The sequence below is a fragment of the Clytia hemisphaerica genome, unplaced genomic scaffold (assembly GCF_902728285.1).
Source record: "Clytia hemisphaerica strain Z4C2 unplaced genomic scaffold, Clytia hemisphaerica genome assembly, whole genome shotgun sequence".
Lineage (NCBI taxonomy): Eukaryota > Metazoa > Cnidaria > Hydrozoa > Leptothecata > Clytiidae > Clytia > Clytia hemisphaerica.
The window spans coordinates 777,078-802,042 of record NW_027104613.1 but is presented as its reverse complement, the minus strand read 5'-3'; the positions used below and the strand labels follow the sequence as shown (position 1 = coordinate 802,042).

The 24,965-nt window shown below is 35.2% G+C and overlaps 2 protein-coding genes across 2 annotated transcripts; one reads left to right on the top strand and one right to left on the bottom strand.

The window, feature by feature from the left end:
- Positions 1-285: 285 nt before the first annotated feature.
- On the bottom strand, positions 286-24,403 carry LOC136824315 (uncharacterized). Its single transcript, XM_067080472.1, has 9 exons — positions 24,294-24,403; positions 8,163-8,280; positions 7,407-7,532; positions 6,654-6,770; positions 4,982-5,395; positions 4,664-4,775; positions 4,198-4,264; positions 3,359-3,601; positions 286-1,078 (listed from the first exon to the last, which is right to left on the bottom strand). The coding sequence occupies exons 1-9, from the start codon at positions 24,315-24,317 to the stop codon at positions 335-337; spliced, it is 1,965 nt and encodes a 654-aa protein (XP_066936573.1). The 5' UTR covers positions 24,318-24,403; the 3' UTR covers positions 286-334.
- LOC136824331 (uncharacterized) lies at positions 12,918-22,042 on the top strand. The gene is made up of 10 exons (XM_067080484.1): positions 12,918-13,034; positions 13,313-13,483; positions 14,667-14,824; positions 17,158-17,341; positions 17,582-17,920; positions 18,317-18,607; positions 18,893-19,107; positions 20,139-20,208; positions 21,167-21,474; positions 21,896-22,042. Exons 1-10 carry the CDS (start codon positions 12,926-12,928, stop codon positions 22,040-22,042), a joined length of 1,992 nt encoding a protein of 663 aa, XP_066936585.1. The 5' UTR covers positions 12,918-12,925.
- Positions 24,404-24,965: the final 562 nt, after the last annotated feature.

Genomic DNA, 24,965 nt, shown 5'->3' with positions numbered 1-24,965 from the left:
CTTTTTTTTATCTTATTTGATATTAATTCCACAAATTCCACAAACCAACCAGAAAACCGCTGGATCTATCTAATTAAAATCCTATCAAAAGACTTAGTCTTTTTCGTCCCCGCTGCAAATCATATCGAGACAGGATTGACTGTAGTAAAAGTTATTTAAACTTGCCATTTTAAAGACAGAAGAATTGAAAAGACAAACTCCTTAAAATCCTAATTAAAGAAATTCTATATTGTAAAAATGAAGTTTTAAAAGAGCGCTTCACAAGCTCAACGCCTAAGAAGTTGAACTATTTATATATTGGAAGTTTCAAATCACATTTTCAACCAGTGCACAATCAAGACGTTTCTGTCAATAGCCTACTGGCCGGTCTCGATCCTGAAGGCGACCGACTCATACTTCGAACTACGTCTGTAATCTCTAAAAATTTATTCTTCTTCTTACTGTTGCCTGCGAAAGCGGCAACTAAAGATGTTTTTGAGCGTGCGTCGGTATCCGTAACTTCTGATGTTTTTGAATTTATATTCCCGACACTTTTTTCCGTCGTAGGAGTCCGCGCGGCCGCAACAGAAGAATGGAGAGTACTCTCTTCATCGTCATCACTACCATCAAATATGGCAGCAATTTCGTTATCATATTTGGTAATCCGTTCTGTATCCGGGTTATATATCGGGCTAACTTGAGAAATCGTCGGCTCTTCCAAAAAAGATCTAGCCGGGATTTTCTCTTCACGTTTGACTGTCTTTTGACTATTTTCTCTATTATCTCTTTTTGAGCTTGCACCGGATTCTGGGGCGGGTACCGGAGTAAGATAACCGGAAGAAAGACGACTTTCGTTTCTAGATGCACGAAGCTGGAGTTCCTCATTCAATATTTTGGACCATGTAGGGGAGACGTACTCTGTATGGATGGTACGTAAAATTTTCTTTCGGATCGCTTTTTGATGTTTTTCTTCGTTTACTTTCGCTTGAACTGACTTTGATGAAACGTTTTCCAGTTTGTCTCTCTTGAGTGGACCTTTTGATGGAGAGGAACTCGAGCGAGATGTTTCAGTGCTGTCAACTTTCAGATAACCAGAACTCTAAATGAAATGAGCGAATATAACGTAAGTTGGTTTAATGCCGACATCCCTTTTCTAATTTTGAAACTCTTCTTTAGAGATAGGAATAGTAGGAGAGATTTTTACCTCCTTAATTTATTATTTTAATCAGTGATTCCGACCTTCCTATTATTCCTATCTCTAAAGACGGGTGTCGGAACAAGAAGAGGATTGTTAACATTATATGAATGGTGTGCCGGCCTTGCCACTCGATGTCAATACACACCCGATCAAATAAACTACTGTCAGTGCAGCACAAGCTGACGATAGTAAAAACGAAATTACAATGCCGGTTGTTCGTCTAACAACGTTACCTGGCATCGTACCGAGCGAACACTTTTACGTTGAAATAAACGGGAAAATTCATCACGTTCGCGAATATAACAATTATGTTTGAGCAACGATGTAAAAATAATAGATAACCAACTACCTCTAGAAGGCACTTCTCCCAAGAGAACAACCATTGTTTTCCTATTGAAATGAGCACTCCTTTAAATAGCTCTGTGTGCAGTGCGTGTTATGCTTTTAGCTAGATTTTGACACACTTTTTGACATCCACTGAATTGATAGAAAATTTGAATTGCTATTTACTGCAAATTTTGGAATTTTTTTCAAAAGATAAAGGTACCAATCTTTAGACAAATTGACTACGGATCGGCCTGATGCCACTTAATCTTCATCTGGATAAATAAACGCTCATAAAATGCTGTTATCTGAAAAATATATGTGTGATTTGAAGTGCGATATCTCACGAATGAAAAGTGCATGAAGGTTGCCTGATACAAAATAAACAGATGAATGTTTATAGAACAATAATATCTAATTAAAAAATTCCTTCTGTGAGGCTGCCTATAGGAAAATACACTTTTTCTAACCCAAATTTTGGAAAAATATACATCACGTGATCGATTCTGTCCAATAGAAGGTTGCAAATGAAGCAAGTTTTTATTTAATTGCACTTTTTACGATGCAAAATGTCATTAATATTTTTACAACCATAACACGGATGTTTTTTGAGAATCAAGGCAAGTTGGTTATCTATTATTTTTACATCGTTGGTTTGAGAAAAGATCAGTTATGAATCATTTTGTAGTATTTTGATCATTCAAAAGGGAAAAGATTGATTTACCTTTTGAGCTCTACAGAACCGCTGCTATTCTAATTCTCTTTACATGGTCGTCAATTCTTAATAACATGGTCGTCAATTCTTAATAACATTGTCGTCAATTCTTAGATGCATCAGATTGGGAGAGCAACGATGTAAAAATAATAGATAACCAACTTGCCTTGATTCTCAAAAAACATCCGTGTTATGGTTGTAAAAATATTAATGACATTTTGCATCGTAAAAAGTGCAATTAAATAAAAACTTGCTTCATTTGCAACCTTCTATTGGACAGAATCGATCACGTGATGTATATTTTTCCAAAATTTGGGTTAGAAAAAGTGTATTTTCCTATAGGCAGCCTCACAGAAGGAATTTTTTAATTAGATATTATTGTTCTATAAACATTCATCTGTTTATTTTGTATCAGGCAACCTTCATGCACTTTTCATTCGTGAGATATCGCACTTCAAATCACACATATATTTTTCAGATAACAGCATTTTATGAGCGTTTATTTATCCAGATGAAGATTAAGTGGTATCAGGCCGATCCGTAGTCAATTTGTCTAAAGATTGGTACCTTTATCTTTTGAAAAAAATTCCAAAATTTGCAGTAAATAACAATTCAAATTTTCTATCAATTCAGTGGATGTCAAAAAGTGTGTCAAAATCTAGCTAAAAGCATAACACGCACTGCACACAGAGCTATTTAAAGGTGTGCTCATTTCAATAGGAAAACAATGGTTGTTCTCTTGGGAGAAGTGCCTTCTAGAGGTAGTTGGTTATCTATTATTTTTACATCGTTGGGGAGAGTAAGGTATTCAAAACACTTTAACAGTTGTCGGTGACGGTCTTTTGAGTTCATTTTGTCCGTTATTACAGTATTCAAGAAACAATAGACTTTATCGGAGTTTTTGATTTTTCTAAAAAAGCGATGCATTGTGGGATTGTTTCGAGTGTATTACAATAGAATTCCCTCAAGGAATTCCTAAGAGATTTCTATTGTAATACACTCGAAACAATCCCATAATGCATCGCTTTTTTAGAAAAATCTATTGCTGTTATTTCGGTTTTTCATACTTTTCAGACCTCCTTGATTACCAAAGTGTAATTGACCTTTCTCTATTTTCGAAATTTCCCAATCAAGTATTTTACCTCTAAGTATTTTATGTCTAGCTCTGTAGTTAATTCTTTCAGCGAAAATTTCTTCTGATTGTTCTCTCGGTGTGATTGTGACGGAACACAAGATTTCAGGTAAGTTAAGAAAATTCGGAAATGTGAAAAATTTCTTTGCTGTATGACATCGAGAGCAGTGAGATGTGTTGTCAGGTAAAGTTCGTGGCATGCAGTTTCGAGAAGCAGTTGGATACGCTCTGTTTTAGGTAATGAATAAAATACCTTGAAAATGAAAAACAATTACTACATTAAGATTTCGTTTTAGCACAGCTTTATGAGGCTATTTTTAGCACTCGTAATACAGTGGAATCTCCATAACTCGAACACACGCGGGGACTGAAATTCGTTCGAGTTAAGGAAATTTTGAGTTATGAAGATTGGTTTGTGAGGCATTCTTAACTGTAGGGACCATAAAAATTCAAGGAGATGGTTAAGGAGAGATTCGAGTTAAAGAGACTCCACTGTACAACAATGCCTTCTCCAAGAAAGTTTCTTTAAAACTTCTTCCACAGCAAGTGAGCCGTACAAAGAAAAAAACCATATCTTTGGTATAAACCGGCACAGTCGCGTAATCAAATCCATCCACTAGCAAAAGTCATCTCTCCCACAAAGTAGGTGAGTATGTCTGCGACCGCAGTCAGAGGCCACCCGAAGGTTCCTCTTTCGATAGTTATCTACTGGAAGGTAGGGAAGGGCGCCACTCCTTCTCCCTGGATTGCTCCACATACCCTTGATCCTTCTCTTAATTGCTGAGCATGAAGCAGAGAGAAATCAAGTACCAATTTTGTACCAAGAAAAATATGTTAGGTCATAGATACCTTGGAAGATACACAGTTTGGAATGATTTTATTCAAGAGTTGGAAAATCACAATGCCATCTGCAAAACTGAAAAAAAAAGAAAAGCAAGCAATTAGATATATGTAATTGTAATTTGCTTATAGGAAATTTCTCCGAAATGCAGAAATTTTAGACATTCAATAAAGTATTGTCTGTCCGAAATAGATAGGGTCGGGCTCATTAAAACATCATTGAGTCATCACCATTGAGTTAAAAGACCATTTTTTCCAAAGCAAGAAAAAAAGTAAACCTTTGCGGCGCTTTTGGTATGACAGATTTAATCTAACACTTTCTTTGTTTTTGCGCTACATATTTTTCAAAATCTGGCGATTGGTTTTACTTTTAATCTGGCGTTTGTGTGAAAACCACGTGGGTCAAGCGTTTTAAAAAGGAAATTAGTGGCTTTTCAAATCTAGTGCCTTCGAGGCTTTGGACTCCTATACGTACCTTCCGTAATCAGAGACTGGAACATTGAGAAGTTTTGAAATCCAATCGAACAGTTCGATATCTTCTTTTTGGTACATCATGTGACCGTCCATAAGCGGATTTCTTTGGCTTTCTAAAAGAATGTGTTAAAGTTAAATCGTCAAATCTTGAAAAAGGTAGGTTTTGATTTCTAAAAAATATGGGGATTAGGATTATACGGTGTAATCAACTAAATGTATATATTTTCAGCGTGTCAGATTTTTAAAGGTCATAAATTGAAACAATCTGTAACAGAGTCATTATTTAGAAGAGGGAACTGTTCAGGCTTAAAATACGTACCATTTGCAAGGAATGAAATTTCGTCATATAATGTTTGACCCTCAACATCTTCCGCGCTTTGTTCGAATTCGACTTTTCTATTGTTTGATCCTTTCATCCAATCAGAATGAGTGTTTGTTTCGTTTCTCTGATCTGATTGGTCTAGAAGGCTATTATTCTTGCTGTACAACCAATCAACGTCTTTGTTTACGTACTCTCCATCATTTGATTGGTTTCCTAACAATGTGAATTCAGACTGTCGAACAATCAGGTCACGATTTGATAAAGGTTCATTGAATGCGGCTCGATTGTTTCTTTTCGTCTGGTTGTGGAAAACCGAATGAGAGGCATTCTTTCTTAAGTTGTTCGAATAGCGAAAATCGTTTATCTGCTGTTGTTCGTATATGTCATCTCGATATGAAACTGAACCAAGATCTACAATTATGGACAAAACATTTGAGACAACGAGGATTTCCCGGTGAAAATTTAAACACCACAAATGATTAAGCGCCTTAAACTACATTTGGAAAGTAGAGTTTTAACTCTGAGTTTTAACACGAGACTTAAGGACCTTAGGATCTCAGGATTTAAAAGCTCAAATTTGCTCCAATAAGGCTTGGAATATAGCCTTGAAACCACCGAACCCCTCCATTAAAATTGAATTGAGTGACTTTTTATCTATCCCATCATCTTTATTAATCAGTCTAAGCCGTTTCAGTCCCAGAGCTTTACACTTATTGTGGAAATAATTCAGTATTTTTATTCATCAACATTTTGTGCTCTTTCGCACGATACGGGTTATCAAAGGTGGCCCCTGAGGGGACCGCCAAACGCAGTGCCGTGAGACAGGAAAAGGTAGTAAACCTGTAAAAACCCAGCTGAAATTCAGCCAGAAAAAGATAAAAGGTAAAATAGCAAGCGTATTAATTGAAATGCAAGGTGCGCCACAAAAAAGTTTCTCTATTTCAAGTAAATTTTCTTGAGTTCTAGAATAGTTCAACCGAGCCAATGCTTTTCCATTAAATTTTTATTTCGCATCAGTAAGATTCTAGCGATTTTATTTGTCAAAAGGCATCACGTGGGGGGATATAAACCGTATCCTGTCTCCCTCGCGTTTGACTGAGAAAAATAAGAAGAAATTGCATATTGACGAACCGGGGCGGATACTAGGGTTGCGAGCTGACGGGGGGTGCCGCCCGACTTTCGACCCTCGGACCCTTACCGGGACTAAAAAGGAGAATACACAGGAACATTTTGGGAATTTTACGACCCTTTGCGGGACAAGTTTGACCAAATTTGACCAAATTTCGATCTTTCAGGGGGTAAAAAGTTGAAATTTTCCTATTTTTCCGACCCTTAGCGGGGCTTTGGAAATCCAAAAAAGGTACCCTTAAGGGCGGCACATACCGTACCCTCCATTTGCCTAAGTAACCCCCCCCCCCGGATTGACGAATGTACTTTCGAATGTTTTGCTCAAAATTCGAATGTTTTGTTTTGAAAAGACAGAAAAGATAAAACAAAGGGGAAAACATGAATTGTAGTGAATGGAATGAGAATGTTTGTGACATAGAATGCCGAAACTCTTTAAATTATTTTGATTTTTACTTTTCTTGGATTGAGCAAGACATTCAATTGCGATGCTATAACATGTCATTTTCACAGATCCCGTTGCACGGTCGGAAAACGTTCTTACCTAGAAAACTTTCTTGAGGGATATCCCAAGACCTCCAACGACGAAAACCAACCCCTTTGCGACGTTTGATGGCATCGCATAGTGAAATGATGATGTCAACGTCACCTTCTGATATTCCTGCAATGTTGAAAGTTGAGAGGTTAAGAGTACTCATAGAAAGTTTTTTAAATAAGCCACTTGAAACAAGACCACTAAAACCCAGATCAGAAAGATGCTTATATTCGGACTTTGTTGTTTATTAGACCATTAAACTACAATAAGTAGAAGAGAGGCATTGATTCTTGTATAGATCGGTTATGAAAGAGCATCATTTTAACATCTCCTCTACACATCATCATCCAATACCAGGCAAGCACAGATTTTAAGTTCTTTGATCGAATTTGCTTTTTCAGTATATATTGTGCACCTATTTTGTACTATTAAGAAGCAACTTTGCGCCCTCACTCGAAAGCAACCCGAACTCTCCTTTTTCTTTAGGTGTCTACCCAAAGGGACACTTTCTCTGGATTTCTCCACTTACTCTTGATCCATCCCTTTAGTTGCAGAGAATCAAGCAGAGAGAAATCAAGTACCATCTTGAGAATGACCGGGCTAAAAGCCGAACCCAGAATCGTGCGCACCATAGCTGCATGATCTTTATGCTACGGCTGCCATATTTTGTTTTACATCAACAAAAATAAAGGAACCGTTAAAGTCGATTCTCAGAATCGAAAATTAGTGAACCCAAAAGAAATGATCAAAATCATACTTCACCTTTGACAGTTACGCCCGTTAAGTTGACTCCTTCTTCACAAAGAATAGGAAAACAGAATTGAACGTTTTGTTGACGTTCATAAGACGTTCCTGGTGGGTCGTGTAAGATGGGAATGTCCTCGTCGACTGAAAGAGCAAAATAATAGAAAATAAGACGTCGTATAAGTGTGAAGAACATACAGTCAACTCTCTCTAATTCGAACTTCTATTAATCGAATCTTTCTGTAATTCGAACTAAGATGTTGGTCCCCTCAACTGAAAAGTGGTTAAAATTATTGGAAGAAAATGTTTGGTCCATTCATATTGGTTCATTATCAATTTTGCTTTAATAGCATTAGAGAAAGCACGGGAGAGCTAAAATAATCTAAAAAACCGCAAGGGAAAGGTCAGTTTGACTTAAAAGTGGATAAATAAAACTAGTCAATTAGGTGTGTCTGATAGTGACACAACAATTAAACTTATCATTATAAGAGCATCCAAAGTTTTGAGGCTTTTTAAATGTTCCTAGCTTTTTCACTTTTAAAGCTAAAAATGTTCTTGACTTAATCTTATTCTCACCATTTTGTGAGTATTTTTGAGTCAGCAAAGCTTTAAAATACTCTTACCGTAACTTATAACTGTTAACTGGTAAACTTATTTTTCATAAATTGACCATCAAAGCCTCGTGTTCTTATACAGCTTGTTCTTATTAAAAAACGAGAAAGGAAAGAGACCTTCGTCTGACGAGATGAAAATCCATTTAAAACCTCAACTTACATAGAGCATTGATCAGAAGTGCCAAATAAACACCAGAGCTGAAATCCTCGATCAGATCTTCAACATAATGATCTTTCCATGATAAACGAAATTCATTGTTCACCCAATCTGTATAGAACTGTAAACGAGAAATCGTTCCAATAAGTGAGAAATATCAATAAGCATTGCCAGTGTCAGGATATTCTTAAATTGATTGTCACTTTTCGAATTGTTTTTAACTTTACCATTTTTTTATATTTTTGTGCAATTCCCAAAGAAATTGGTGTTTTAAATTCAGTTAAGCCTTGAAATGTTTTTAACTTGTGCCAATTTTTTTTTTTGTTGCTATATTTTTGATAACTTAAGATCATTGAAATAGAACTTTAAAGATAATTTTTATATACAAACAGTATGAAGTAAACCCTGAATATTAATGTATCAACTGCTAATAAACAAAACTTGATTTACAAGCGGGAATATCTAACCAAACGACGTTTAATAGCTTGAGCGGTCAACTTGGTTTTCTTTATGATGAACCATATAGATGAACCCATAGTCTGCGGCCGGGTCAGAAAATTTGTTTTTTTCACCCGGCCACTTTCCGGAAACTTTTTTTTTTTTTTTTTATTTTCGCCGATGTGCTTTTTTTTCTCCTCGCATTGCTATCTAACTTTCATCATCAGGTAGGTCCATTCAGCATCTAGCTTGTTTTCTTTTGTTTAAAAAGAAAACATTGCAGTGTAATTTTTCTTTGTTTTCAATTAAAAGAAGCTATTGTAACGTAAAATGTCTTTGTTCTTTTATATATTGAAGAAAAAAAATGTCTTTGTTTTTTATTATATAGTAAAAAAAGTCTCTGACACAGAACTTGGGAGAGAAAAGAATAAGGGGACAAAAGTGTCCCCCCGTCGAAGAGTGCAAAAAGTGGTAATAGTGCAATTAACGATTAATTGCACTCCTCTAAACCAATCAGATTCGAGTAATTTTGCACGGCTGACGATTATATTGTTTAATAACTAATTTTTGCAATTTTGACCCAAACAATCACACATCAAATAACAGTAGGGGGGTCGAAATAAAAGGGGGGGGTTCGAAATTTTTTTCAAATTATGATAAATGATGAAGGGAGAGGAGTACCTAATTGCCGGGGGCTGGGGGTTTGGAAATTTTACCTTTAAAACCAATAAGTAAGGCAATTATAGAATTAAACCAGGCTATTTAGAGCAGTTCTAATTGCGAATTAAAGTTGGATGTCTAAAGTCAATGCGTTACCTTCTTTTGACGCTAATACAATGACTTCTTTATCTTTACTCAAGCAAGGATTTTAATTGCCAACTTTCTGCCTACTGTTCGCTAGCCTGGAGATGCATGCTATGATTTCTTATTCTATATGCTGATGGCGAAATATATAGCATGGTATGGGCTGAGAGTTTGAATTTCCCAGATCCAAATAACGGTTGAAAACATAGCCAATCAAATTTTATTATTCTTTTACTGGTCACACTTTCTTAAAGAAAGCGCAAGTTCCGAAATTTGGTTTTTATTTGAGTAAGTGAGGACAGCGCTAAATTCGAATTTCCCACTGTAATTTTTTTGAGGCCAAAATCGGACTCACAACTCTGACCCGTCAAGTATTCATCAGATTTAAAAATACGCAGACGGGTTCCTGTCTAACTGTTCGCCTACTCTAATAATAAAAATAGACAAGGCGTTGGGTCGCCTTAACGTTGGGAATAATGTCTCCCCTATTTTTTTATTATGAGGGCAAAATTTAAGATTTAGTATAATAACCTTTTAAATTCACGTGGTTCGCAATTTATCTAAAGTTTTTGAAATTAAAACGAACCATTCCATTTTATATCCATACAGGGGTTTGGATGGAAATTTCCAGGGGGTAATCTGAGGAGAATTTCAAGGGGAACTAAAGTAGTGTTTTTCATTTTTTCCAGAGGGTAAAAAGTTATTCTAAAATTTATAGGGGTTAAAAGACTAATTTTAATTCGCCCACCCTCACTTTTAAGGTAGGAAAAGAATTTTTCCAAGGGTATTTTTGCAAATTTTGCCATTCCTTTTTGACTTGAAAATGTTTTTTATCCTCTTCTATGGATTTTTAATGTAACAGCCCAATTCCTATGTAGAATTAAATAAAAAACAAGTGAATGATCTAGGAAACATTTTCCAAACGCCAGTGCTGGAAATCCCCGCTTTTTCTCATTTCCTTGAGCCTTTTACCCAACTTCCCACTTGCCATTATTTCTGTCATTATACAAATTAACAAGATTGAATTACAGATCCAGAGCTCTCAATAAATCTCTCTGAAAAAGCCAACTATCGACTAGAAACAGATTTCTTTGTATTTTGTCAAGCATATTTTAAAGACTTTTCCTTATACGGAATCTTTTTCAAATCTCACTTCTTCCCACTTCTTCAGTTTTTGGGTAAAAACTGTTTTAATGCGATACATATTTTATATTTTGAAATAATTTTGATTAGTTTCTGTTCAAAAGATCTGGTCCAAAAAAATAGTACCTTGATTTTTTTTTAGGATTTTTCTTATAATGGAACAGGAGGTGACATCGAATACAAAAATATGGACGATTGGATCACAGTGCAGTATGTAAGGATAGATTTCCCGACTGCTACCTGCATCCAAATGGAATTTTATGGCTGCCCAGAAGGTTGTTTGATTTTTCTACATTGGTTGTACATTATAAGAAGTCCTAGGCTACGTCATATCGTAAAACTCCTACTCTTCGGGATATGAGCACTGCTCTTGTTTTGAATATTGAAATTCTCCGGATAAATCGCATGCGCACTGAGGTTTTAATGAAACAATAGAGAGTTTTCGAAACCCAAGCCAATCAGCTGTGTTTTAAACATTCTTTTATTAGAAATCTCTAATGATAGACATCTTTTGTGAAAGTTGTCTATTATGTTTAAACCTATTAATAAGCAATTCCCGGTGGGGGTTACTAGTGGCCCCTTATAGCAGTGCCTATAGGCCAAGAGTAAGGCCTAAAAGCCTGGAGCTGTCTATTGTGTGCACTAAAGAAATCCAGTCTTTTATTAATTTATTAGTGAATAAGGAATGATGTGATTTCAGTCGGTTTGAGTGTTTTAAAGATTTTAAATTTACTTTCCAAACTATTTTAATTATTACTAATACAAAAATGTAAGTTTATTTCACATTTTTTCAAATGATTAGATTTTGAGGGCTTATGATTTAATGGTCGAGCCTGTTAAGAAAACCTACTATGTCAGCTTGCAAAGTCACACAAGAAGCTCATATCTTTGAATTTGAGAGTTGTTTGTCATAAACAAACGTAGTATAATAATGTATCAATGAGAATGATCTTTCATAACATTTTCTCCTTTATTTCCAGTTTGTCATTCCTTTATCACCTACCCAGAACTACAAGAAACTGGGCAAAACAGTTCTTCCACAGATTTCGAATGCATCAAAGATAGAACAATATCTTTCCAACATGCAATTACACTGACTGGTATCAAACTTGACTTTGATAACGAAACAAAAGCTGAACTCGAAATGGAATGCATCAATTATAAAACATCTACAATAATAAAAGGTAGTGGAGAATTGTAATTTTGTTTTGTGTTTCTAATTTCTAATTTCACAAATCCAAGGAATGGATATTAACTCATTCTTATATAGCCCGGAAATCTGGTGACGAAAAATGAGTCCGATCTTTCTGATGGCGATGGCTTCAGCAACGGGTTAGGTCACCAGGGCAGACCTAGTACATTTTTATTTTCACTTTTTTTGATTGCTTTAAAAATCTCGAAAAAGCAATTATTTTACGCTTTAATGGCTTTTGGGAAAGCTTCATACCTTATCGGCCCTTTTTACACCGGCCCTTATTGACGTTATTTTTGGGTTCGTGGCGTAATAAGGGCCGGCGTAAAAAGGGCCTAGATTTTACAATTTTAACCTAAAAGCAACGTTATAATTTTTTATCATTATTTCTCAATTTAAAGGATTTTAGGTTTGATTCGAAGACGAAATTTATCCATTGTTTTACTCCATATTTAAAACTTCAGTGAAATATTTAATATATTTAATATAATAATATATTTCGATGGAATTTTCAACAGTTTACTACTGAAAAATGATATTTTAATATAAATTTTAGTCATTATTTACTAATTTGAAGCATACACGTAGCCATTTTTACAAATTTTGGCGTTATTAACGGCCCTCATTGGCGTAAGCTCAAAATTAGACTGTAGTGTAATACGGGCCGGCGTAAAAAGGGCCGATAAGGTATCACATCAAAATACAAAAGATGTATTAAAGAAAAATGTATAAATTTATAATTGTGTCACTTTATAACGTTGTAAAGAGGGGTATGTATAAAGGTGTTAACGGGAACTCTAGCTAAAAAATAATATTATAACAAAAAGAGTCAGGAGTCCCCCCCCCCAGCGGCACGCCATCACGCAAAAAAATTTTCTCCATCACGTATCACGAAAATCGCTAAAATTTGTCATCACGCAAAAAATTGCGAAAAATAGCCCCAATCACGCATCACGCCTCAAATTTTTGCCCTATCACGCATCACGCCAAAATCTTGATCACGCCATCACGCCAAAAAAAACTCTGATCGCGCCATCACGCAAGAAAATAGTCCCAATCACGCCATCACGCAAACCGCTGGGGGCCTCAGTCAGGGCTAGAAAAACTAGCAAACTTCAATGAAAATTGAAAGTGAATCTTGAATGTCTGTTTAGTTACTGTTTTTGTCTCTTTTTAGGCAAAATCAAGAATGCCGAAACGTTCAACAGTTTTATGGCTTGACAAAGAATATATTTGTGACGCAATCCACTTGAAATCGACATCCTGTAAAACTTTTTCAGTGATCGGCTGCAATTCGGGTAAATATTCACCATAAAAAAGTGTTAACATATCGTCAGAGCAATAATGCTCAATTATTAGACCACAGGTATATTTAATAGACTGGTATGGATGTTGAAATTTTGAACAAATCCCAGCATCCAGCTTGGCCAGCTGGCACACAACGTTGTTTCAACGCTTATTTAACGTTGAAACAACGTTGTGTCTCAGTTGGGTGTTCAAAATTTGTTTTTCTTTAAGTCTTGAAATAATTTTTCTAATTAGACAAGTTTCAAATAATTTTTTGTCTATTGATCAGGGAGTATATCTAAACTTGGCTTACAAATTGGTCGTGGTATATTCACCGCTAATGGATCTTCAGATGACACAAATTTCGCACCCGGCATGGGGCGTCTTCATTCGATGGGCGGAAGTAGGACAGGAAGATACCTGCAATACAGTGGGTGGTTATCAAAGCCTTTCGCTAAATGTAAGTAAAAAGCCAATGAAGTATAAGCCCGAAGTGCTAGAAGCGAAGCTTTAACCTTAAGACATACGCCGTTATTTTTGACGACGGATTGGATTTAGCCGTTTTTGGTCTTTGTCTTTGAATAGTATATTTTTTGAATCTAGCGGCGAATTTTACTTTCAATCTGGTATTTGTATTAAAACCATGCGGGCCGCTCAAGGCTGAGCAACTTATAGGTAGGATTTAGCGGCTTCAAATCCTACTCAGGAGATCCGGGCCTTTACTTCATTGTACAAACTTTCGTCAAATATATGTCAAAAAGTAAACCTCTAAATGTGCTTTGTTTCCTTTCTCGCTCAGGTTTAAGGTTTTAGTTTTACTTTCAAGTGATCCCGTTTCCGATACCAGGCCGGTGTCTCCTATTGTTATGTGTTTCAGTTACGCGCTAAATAAAACACAATTAATTTTTCTGACCAATCTTGGTCCTTCCAATGTGAAAAAGCTTGTAAATTAAAATTAATGAATAAGCAAAGAAAGTTATATCAACCATTAAAGAGAAGTTCCTATTGTCTTTTGTAATTGTTAACCCTTCAGGCATCTTACTATTTTTTAAGAGGTTCTCGGGGAGTCTCAAGATTGACAAGTGCGTTCATGATGATTTGATGATTTGCAAAATCTTGGCTCTGTTGCTCTATATACTGATTAGCCCGTTGGATTTGAATGTAATTGTTTTTGAAGGCTAATTTGTCAAATGAAAAGTATTAGTAACAAAAAATTAATGCTAAAATAAACACTGAAAATCTTCGAGTATTTGGTCATTTGCAAGCAGGTCTGTAAAATACACACGTCTCCCACTGGAACTCGGAAACCACTGGAGGTTTTAATTTGATAGTTGGTTCACAAAATTAACCAAAAAAAAGAAAATGGATAAAGTTCTAGGGGGTCCTAGTTTCAGTATTTCAAAAAATTATGACGTCATCAATGTTGCAAGGCTTTTCACCAAAGATGCCAATTCATTTAGTGATGCGCACTTTCCAAAATTTCAAGTTGCTTTGATAAATAATTCAAAAGTTATCAAAAATTTTCGTTTAGGAGGGGAAATGTAAGAAGGCTTTTATCGTATCATGTTATCGTCTTATGAGAATTTCAGTAGATGTCAATGCTATTTAAAATGTCACAAATTTCTTGATTTTTGTATTTTCAGTTGATGGTACAATTTGGTTAAGAGTTGACTTTCCAGAAGTTTTTTTGGTTCATGGAATTGCGATTTCTGGGTCAGGCAATGCAGCTCACTATGCAACTTTGGAATATTCTATTGATTACATATATAATGGTGCAACAAGCAATTATAATAATAAAGAGGTTTAGTATATCTGTGTTAATTGTTTTAAATTGTTTACTGGAACTCACCTTCAATTGTAATTTCAATGCAGTATTAGAACACCCCCTTGTCTGGATTTTTTCAGCCAGTGGGAATAAAAATAACGGACTGAAACTCGATGGGGATTGATATTCCCATATTATTTATGGCTGGGGATTTCAATTATTTTGTTTTTAAGGCAGAAAATTCAGTGGTGAGCATAATATTTAGCAGTGCGGGGTGATTTATTTGATTATTTTCAATGGGGAGCAAAATTGGAGGGTAACTTTCCACTGGTGACAATATTTAGGCCAATTTTTCCAGTGGGAAGGGGTTCCACTGGGTCTGTGAGAAGGGGTGTATTAGAGAAGTTTGATCAAATCACTTATTTTTTCAATTTTTATAAGCACGAAAACCTTTAGCCGATATCTCTCAAGCTTCGGGTACGCCAGTATGGCTATCTGGGCCAACACTATGCCTCAAATTTTTTGTTTATAAATTGAAATTTCTAACACAGTCAATCATTGCACATCAATAATACTTTAGCTGCTCTTACAAATTTTTCAAATCCGTTTGTAATGTTTCGGTATTAAAGCCAGGTCCTTTTTAGCTTATACAGTTGTACTCTCTCCATAGTCCATACAAAAAACCCCGGTCTGGAAGCATTTTGTTTCTTCCCATTGTTTCTTACTTGAGCTTGCGTTTGAGAAATTACTTTCTTTTGCTCGCTTTTTGATCGTGTGATTAAATCTTAAACCAATCCCAAATGGTCCCAAGAGTAACACTTGTTAACGTGATCAAAAACTGAACAAACCGATTTTTGGACCTACCTGGAGGTCCTATAAATTAACCTGTGTTCGTCCGTCCGTCCGTCTGTTACCAACTTTTCTCGGGATTGAATCATAGGAATCTTTTGATTTTTGGTACAAAGGTGCAAAATGGTAGTGGCCAAAATGTGACGGAGCCCGATTTTCGAAAAAAAAATTTTTGGGCAAATTTGGGCCAAAAAACGGCTAAAAAACGGGTTTTTTGGACTTAGTGAAAAATTGGATCATTAATTTTTTCTAATTTTTTGCATGAAAGTAAGGTACCATCATAGGTAAAAGATGACTCAAGCATATTTTTGCAAAAAAATTGTGTTGGCTCAAAAAACGCATGTTTATCTATAAGATACCACTGTTAATAAGCATACATCAATATTCTTAGTCAAATTAGTCAATTTTTTTATGAGATAGATGTTTTTTTTGCTCATGAGGGATTACTTTTGAAGAATATGTGTGTTTAGACAGGAAATTTTGGTTGCTTGGCGTGTTTTTATAGAAGAACTGGCCAAATTCGTTATTTTTTTATAATCACATTATCAATTACTTAGGTATTAGCTTTTCTCGAGATTGGCTCTTTCATTTTTTAAGATTTTTTGCACAAAGATGCATAACTATAAACCCTTGAATGTGACGGAGCCCGATTTTCGAAAAAAATGTTTTTGGGCAAATTTGGGCCAAAAAACGGCTAATTAAAGGGATTTTTTGGACTAATTTTTTCTAATTTTTTGCATGAAAGTAGGGTACCATTATAGTTAAAAGATGGCTAAAGTAGATTTTAACAAAAAAGTTTTGTTGGCTCAAAAAAGGCATGTTTATCTATAAGAATCACTATTAATAAGCATACATCAATGTTCATAGTCAAATAACTCACTTTTTTTGCTCACAAAGTCTTTAATATGAAAGAATATTTCAAGAGCATGCACGTTATTTTTATAAGAAACAAACGACTAATTTTAATAGATCGTCACTATTTGTGTTCTGAATGATTGTTTAATGGTCACGTCACGTAGATATCAATTATAAATGTGTTAAATGCATAACCAGGTAGGTCCATAAAAGTATCACTTGTTATCTTCTGATATCGAGGTGTGAAAAAATTCCCCGGTAATTAGGTGTGAAAATCCTTATAGGGATATTAACAAAGGAAAAAGACAAAAAACAAAAAAAAAGCTAAAACAATAAAATTCCAGACCATAGTTTTTTATACGGACCATGCTCTCTCTCTCTCTGTTATTCGATCTTCAGGGGGGGGCCAAGGATTTCTTCGAATTAAAGAAAAATTCGAATTATGGAAAGTGTTACTCGAAAGTTGAAGGGACCAATGATCTAGTTTGAATTACACAGAAAGAGTGAAAAAAAGATATGTTCAAAATAGGGATAATTGGCTGTATACCCTGCGTTTGACATTCTAAAAGTTGTCCTCAATCTTAACATGACAACTTTTCATTTTTGTATGAAGTTCAACGTAAAAGACATATTAATCTGAATACCTCTTTTGTTTTTCATTCTAGTTCATAACAAGTGTCATCCAATCAGACAGATATCGTTATTTGACCGATATCAAAGTGTTCAATACTTCATTTTTGGCACGGAACATTATCATATTCCCTCATAAATGCGCCAATGATCTTTTTACAAACAATCCCTCTGGATGTGGTATTCGCTGGGAAATATTGGGAAGCTCTAAAAGTTTAGGTAAGCCAGCTAAACAGAAATACTCTAGAATCAGACAAAAGTCGTTGCGAGAAAAAGGTCTCCAGAGCTCTCGTGGCTGCTGTTCGAAAGAGCATGCAATTTGATAAAAAATGGTTCGATTCAGTTAATATCAGCGTCTACTTTCTGGCTAGAAGAATATAGCTACTTCCAAAAAGTATGGAAAAAACACAAAAGCTCTGTGGCTGAATAGGTTGAACTAACGACTGTTTGTTGTTCCAGGAAACCTACCACGACCCAAGATAATAGACGATGGACAAACAACTCAATGCGTCTCATTATACGTGGAAAATTCCGATGATGTATCTTTCGTCAAACATCCAAAACTGCTTGATACAGACTACACAACTGAAGTAAACAAAAATTCGCATAAAACTGATGGTTACAAACGGTTGAATCTGAAATTTTTAGAACCACGTTTGAAATTATTTGCACCATATAAACAAGTTGTGGATGATATTGAGAGAGGCACCTTATATTATTACTTGACGTTCCAATGTACAGCTAAGTTTGGAAATGAGAGATTGACTGTGGAAAATAATGTCACTGTGGATTTTGAAGGTATGTTATATCGGAAAGGTTGAATTTTTCTGCAATTCTTTTTTGATTCACCTCATTAATGAGGAATGGTGATAAAAATATGATTGGATCTAGACTACACGCATTCCATCCAGCATGTTTTGATACAGGGGATGCTAAACGTGTCTAAAACTCCTGTCCCAGAGTTACCCCAAATTTGAATTACTTCCCAGCTGGCACACAACGTTGTTTCAACATTCAACTAACATTATATGGACGTTGTGAGCGTTAGATGAACGTTGAAACAACGTTGTGTGCCAGCTGGGCTGTTTCAATTTTCTTAAATGTTCAGAAATTCAATGATTGTGCAGCCTAAATTTGATCATGTGCTCAGAATTAGTTAGTTTTACTAAGAATCTACTTCAATTTTCTACACAGAATACCCGAATCCGCCATCTTTCATCCAATTTGATGGTTACCATGACAACCAAACAATCGCATTCTCCTGGTCCTCAAACACTTCTGAGCTATTACTCAAAGAATTATCCTACAATATCACAGTTTTCTCAACTAAAGATGACGTCATTATATACCAGTCCTCAAACATCAATGAGAATAAAACCAATATCTCAGGGTTCGACCAGTTGACCAATTATACGGTGGTAATCCAGTCCAGAAATAAATACACCTTCTCTAAAGAAACCATTGATCTTATTTTTTTAACAATGGGTAAGATCTTTTCTTTATGTTTTGGGCATCTCGTAATTACTAAGTTCGTTCGTTCGTTCGTTCGTTCGTTTTGTAATATAGACCCTCCTAGTCGTGACTTATGGTCAAACGTTCGGCAGTAAAAAAGGTCGATGATGTTATCTCACCATAATGCACAATACATTTCTGTCGACTTCTAGCGGTTCACGTTTGAAAGAGAGCCAGCGTTATACAACATTAAAAAAAGCATTTTTATTTGTTTTGGGTGTAAAACTCTTTTGAAAATTATTTTGGAATTCGTTATAGGCGCTTCGAAACCATTAAAAGTTTCTGCGAGCAATTTTGGTTTAACCCAATTTGCGTTAACATTTGATGAACCTGATCGCAACTTTGGTGAAATTGTGGGATATCAAGCATACTGCAGAGGCGGAGGTGAAGAGGTGTATGCCTCAATAAACAAAGATGGCGAAAGACAAATATGGCTGGATAATCTGGAAGGAAATACTAATTATAAATGCAAGGTATTCATTTTGATAGGATAAATATTTTTTTCAACATTGATTGCAGTGCCCATGTCAAGAGGGAGAAAGCGCCTACTTCGGAACATTAAAAAAGAACGACAAAATTTAACCATCCACAACAACATTTCTCTTTGTTTATCACGGGAATTAACTACATGAGTTTAAAAGAATGAAAAATTACGCATGCGTTTTAACTTTGTTTTGAAAATGAAACAATGGCCCATTCACTTTTAAAATCTTAGCCTGGCCCTGGATCGCAAAAAAAAACCACAGAGTTAAAAGTTAGCATCCTAAAATGTTGTGAATTTATAGTCTCGTTGTTCATGGAAGTAGCTACATAGGTTGTGCGCATCCCTTCTGATATGTACCTAAAATTTGGGGTAACTTATTTCAAACTATAGCGTTTTCATTGCCACTACACGAAGACTGATAAGACTCGGTTTTCGAGTTAAGACTCATAGAAACCGTAACGTTCACTCAGCCTGTTCGGTAAAATAAACCCCTCAAAAACACAAAGACGGGGGAAACTGTCGGACGGGAATTTTTTATACAATATGCATCCCCTATTCATGACACGCATCATTGCAATGTCTTCCACGGACCCAACAGCTTATTGGTTGAAAGTGACGTGTTGACTGATTTTGTGTCGGTGATGTAATGTAAAAAGACATTGCAATTTCGACCTACGTGGTCCATAGAAATACTACTTTATGATACAATAGCTAAATGTTCATGTCTATCTAAATTTGTCTGATATTCCGATGGCGGATTAGCGAAGTGGGTTAATTTCCCATCAGAGAGGAATGATAGCCGGCCTTTGATGTGCCGCGTCCCAAGTCGGGTTCAACAACATTTGGGTTACCAGGCCTGCCTCCCGCTGCAAAATCCTTGACGCAGTCTTGCAAAATTTCGTAATCTGAACTATTCAGATGTTGAAAATTTTTCCGACCTTCAGAGCTTTAGCGTGTTGGATAAAAATTTCTGCATCTGGATGCAAGATAAATCTTAATAAACTTTGTTGGATGTTTTAGGTTCGTGCATTGGTTACACAACACAAGATATTTGGGGAATGGAGCGACGTTATCAGCGCTAAAACTTTAAGTAAGTAAGACTTTTGCTCGTCCTTATGCGTTTGTTACTGTATTTCTCATAGTTTGTATTGAACAGTACAGTACAGTCACTGACCTTTATATACCCTGGACAAAGCTTCTCAATCCCGTCAAAGCAAAATCTTTGATCAGAGTTTTTTTAAAAATGGTAGCACTACTCGATAGCAGTGTAAATGCACCGAAAGTGCTAGAGCTGTTTTTCCTGGAATATGATGCTGTAGCGCCGTTAAATGTTTATTTCTGGCATTGCAATGGCTTGTGGTACGTTGCGGTATTTTCAAAAATTTTGATCAAAGATGGTGGATATAGCTTTGTCCAGTGAATATATAAGGTCATCGAGTACAGTACAGTATCGAAGCCTGAAAAATACCTCTACAAAATAAAGGGGGAAAAGATTTGATAATGTCATTCTTAAGTGCAAAGAGTACTACTACTGTACCTACCTACTGTACCACGCTTAATAGTGGTCCATAATTTCAATCAGTTCTGGTAAATGAAAACAATGGAAGCTCGGTTAGTGATTGGGAATAGCCTGTAGAATTGAGGATGGTAAAAGGGCTGATTTACAATCGCTAACCGTGTCCGTCGCAGTAAAGAAACTCGCACTAGCATCAGGGCACATTTGTTCGATTTATAGAGGTTCGAGCTTCCATTGATATATATAAATCATAATCGCACGATGGGTTATTTTTCCTCATTTGGCACGCCTTCAAAGAGAGCAATTAATCGTTAATTGCTTTTTGTAGAGAGCAATTAGTCGTCACACTCTTAAATGAATCGCCAATGTTTACAAAATAGAGTTTAATGTTTTTTTCTTGCATTTTTTTCTCATCGAACGTTTTAATTGCATTTAAAATTCATTTTGTGAGAAAGAAAATCTATAAACAACAATATAAGGAAAACATAGAGAGAAGAGAAAAATGTAAAACTTTCTTTTTTTCGTTTGTTAGCCGATCTGTGTCATCAACCAATTGGAATATCTGATGGACAGATCTCCGACGTCAGTGTGAATGCAAGGATAGCAGACAAAAAAAATTCCGACTCTGCACGTTTTCTCACACGCTTTCCAGACGAGGCTAACTGCATTAAAGTTCGCTTCCTGGAAACTCGATTCGGAAAACCTATGACAATAAAGGGAATTGCTTTTCGCAGTTGGAGTAACATAAACAATGGTATCACTATGATGTATGCTTTCAGAAATGAAGACCGTTGGGTGCTCATCGGGAAAAGTGTTCGCGACAAACCTAAAGAAAAACGGGTATTTCTTGAAAAATTTTGTGTTTCTCGTTTGGTGTTACACTTGGAATACCTGTTATCTCTACTCTTCCCTTCGGTTTGCGCCACAATTCGTTTTATGGCGTGAGATGTTAGGCATTCGATATGCCTAGTCAAGGTGCAGTACGCAGTGCTGACGAGTCCTAATAAGGACGAAATGCATACACCTACCTGCTACCTTAATCTCCTGAAAGAAGATAGTTGGACAGAAAATCTATAAATTCAACTGAAATTTGCTAAATACTTCCTACGTGAAAGGAGACTTAATCCGAGTTGACCAGCGCATCAAGATGCCAAACGCCATAATTATTAGATATAAATTGATACCGTCTTTCATCCCAGTAAACTTCAAACCAAACTTTGTTTACTCAATTTTAATTCACAAATATTTGTTTCATTAATAGGAATTTTCTTACCATGCAAACAATGGTGATCTTGGTGAAATCGAATACCGCAATATCCCTGACTGGTTCACCGTAGAATATTTGAGGCTGGAACTCAAAACACCAGCTTGTCTTCAACTGGAATTTTATGGGTGTCCGGAAGGTTAGTGTGTCAATTTGTTCAACTTTAAAAATGTCTTTTAGGGCTCATTTAGTTTAACCGCAATTACTTTTATTTTCCTAATGTACTTTTACTAAAGGGTGGATTTCCTGCGAAAATCAGTTTCCTGAAAATTAGCTACCGTGAAACTTTACAAATTGTCTACCCTTAGCTTGTAAATGTTAAATGTTAGACGCGCGCGCCCAAAAAATCAGATTTCTCATACTATTGGTAAAATTAACGGTATCGGAATGTGGTCCAGTTATAGAGAATCGTGAATTCATTTGCTTCAGCCAGGGACGAAGTAGTACTGAGTTATAAGATATCTGTGATACTAATTTATTAAGTTTTCAAGTTAAATAACGCTAGCTGTGGAAAGGCCTTTCCATTTCTTTGCAGCAAAATTTAATACTTCTACAAAGATTTTGTATTAGATGGTTTGAAATGAAAAAAGAGTTAAAAACTTTTCTATGTTGAAAAATAACTATTCAACAATGTTCAACTCAAAATTATAGTCCTTGGCTGATACTTCATATATTATTCAGAAAATGAAGTCAAAATCGCTACCTGTTGCCCATGTCGGCATATGCCGACATCTGGCAAATAGGTCGAACCTTCTTTTTTTTCTGTGGCAAATAGGTCGAACCTTAAAAAATACGAAGGGCAGTTAAAGGGTTAATTAACAATCTATTCTATCGTAGCCGATTTGATAAGAATAACGACGGTGAAAATGTGAAGGGAAAAGTGTGGAAATTAGCGTTTTGGAGAAAAAGTTGTTTAAGTGCCAATCTTTCGCAGAATTAAAAAAAAATAAAAGAGGTTTCTCGTGGAGATAAGAGAGGTCTTTTGGTTTTTGGCCTTTTGGTATGGGCTATCTTTTAACGTTAAAAAAAATTTGCGAATTAATCGTTGACAATTTTTATGTCATCAATTACGTCAATTATTAAGGAAAAACTTCAAATTGCGATATCGTGAGTTTGAAAGGGAATACGATGAGAGGCCTCATGATGTTTGTTGGTCTGAAAATTAGATAATCTTTGGGCATATTAGGTGTGATGACATAATCAAAATTAAAAAATCGAGTTATATTTTGATTTTGGTAAAAGGTGAAAGTTGATTGAACCCTCAGATTTTGATTTAAGGGCTCTGACCATAGTCAAAAATCAGTATTTCAGTTTAATGTCGATATTTTGGCTGAAGGTTCCTTTTAGGAACTAGCAAAAAACTGCGTTTACAGAATTGTGAAATATTAATTCCTTCGTCAGATATTTAGTATCAAACTTTGTGTATCTAAAACCTCATCTTTTAAAATCAAAACTTTCTATAAAGTATGCATCAAGCTAATTACGGCAGAATAATTACAAGCCAAGCCAAGCCAAGACGCAAAATGTTATTGTAAATAGCTCATCGCTTACACATTGTATTTCAAAGTTAAACAGTGTTCACCATTAATAAAAGTAAATTCCCATAATAGCAATGAATCATTTATTACTTTCATGATCATAAAATTAATTAATTTATGCAATGATGTCATTAAGAATAATTATAGTTTAAATCTAAAATTGTTAAAACCTTTTGCACAATTGAAGAATCATGTCATTTATTTTTAAATAGCTAAGTTTCAATGGGTAATTAACCTTTTTGTTTCAAAATTTCTTTACACTGTCCGCAAAGAATTGAACTATTTTAAATTTTGCGGAAAATTTTTCTAAAAAGATGTGTCAAAAGTTATGACTGTTTATTTAAGCAAAATCCAGATGAAAAATTGATGAAAAACCACTATTTCGAAGATTTCGAGACAAAGAAGCATTTACAAAAATTTTCCGCAAAAATTTTTATTGTTCTGTAAAAGATACACCATCTACTGCGAAAAATTTTTCAAAATGTTTTTTCTTCGCCGAAACTAAGCTCTTCAAAGTTGAAATACGCTTCCTCGCAAAAGTCTTCATTTTCTTCTTCATCAAATTTTTTCAATGCAATTTTTGAATTTTCAGATTCAGGAATAGTTTGTCTAACAAAAAATGTATAACATGCCATAGTTTTGTTGGTTACATCAGTCAGAAAATACATTTTAAACACGGCAATTATGAAAAATTCACTATGGTCAGAGCCCTTAACATTTTTGCCATGGAATCCTTATATTCTTATATAGTTTGTTCTTATAAGAAAAACATATACCTTCGCTTCGTCAAAATTTAAGAGGTTCTTCGGAAATAAAGGGAAAACGTCCATAATAAAGCAACAAAAATGAATAGCTACCTCGATCTGGTCAATAAGTCCCATCCTTCACTTTGGTCAATCATTCTTGCAGAGTTCACATTTTTTGGTTGGATTTTTATTTATCAAGTATTTTTTATCATTTTTGTTTTTGAGCTAAAAAACAAAAATAAATAAGTAGACATTTTAGACAGATCCAGTGCTGTTTCACCGAAGTTCAACACGACAAAAAAACTTATTTGAATTGCTGTACTATAGTATGCTTTTCCCAATTTCTCATTATTTATGTTTAACAAATTTAAACAATTATTTACAAGTATATTTGTGTAGTTAAAAATAATTACATCTCTTTTTTCAATAATAAATACAACCATTAGGCTAATTATACTACAGATTTGCCTTAGCACAAGAATATTTTCAGTACAGTGTAAAATAAGGCTTCTAACCTTGATTGTTCTTTGGGTAAACTTCTGTTGATTTTGCGGAAACCCGACAAAATTTTAATATTTTGACTAATATCTTTTCAATTTTCGGAACCCTTTTAGACCTAGATTAAAAGAGTACACGTTTCTTTATAAGAACAAACCATATAAGAAAATAAATTTTCAAGGACTCGGAAAAAGATTCAATTTTTCAGGAAATTACACAAAAGCACTCACAAAATGGTCAAATTAAGAACATTTATAAAACCATTTTCAGACCTAAAACTCAAAA

Bases quoted from the DNA above. Each gene is read 5' to 3' on its own strand.
- LOC136824331 (XM_067080484.1), top strand. From the start codon at position 12,926: ATGCCGAAACGTTCAACAGTTTTATGGCTTGACAAAGAATATATTTGT. The intron at 17,921-18,316 runs GTATGTTATATC...TTTTCTACACAG, and splicing joins TGTCACTGTGGATTTTGAAG to AATACCCGAATCCGCCATCT. The intron at 18,608-18,892 runs GTAAGATCTTTT...AATTCGTTATAG, and splicing joins TCTTATTTTTTTAACAATGG to GCGCTTCGAAACCATTAAAA.
- LOC136824315 (XM_067080472.1), bottom strand. From the start codon at position 24,317: ATGGGACTTATTGACCAGATCGAG. The intron at 4,776-4,981 runs GTACGTATTTTA...ACATTCTTTTAG, and splicing joins AATTTCATTCCTTGCAAATG to AAAGCCAAAGAAATCCGCTT. The intron at 4,265-4,663 runs GTACGTATAGGA...TTTTTTTTTCAG, and splicing joins CCAGTCTCTGATTACGGAAG to TTTTGCAGATGGCATTGTGA.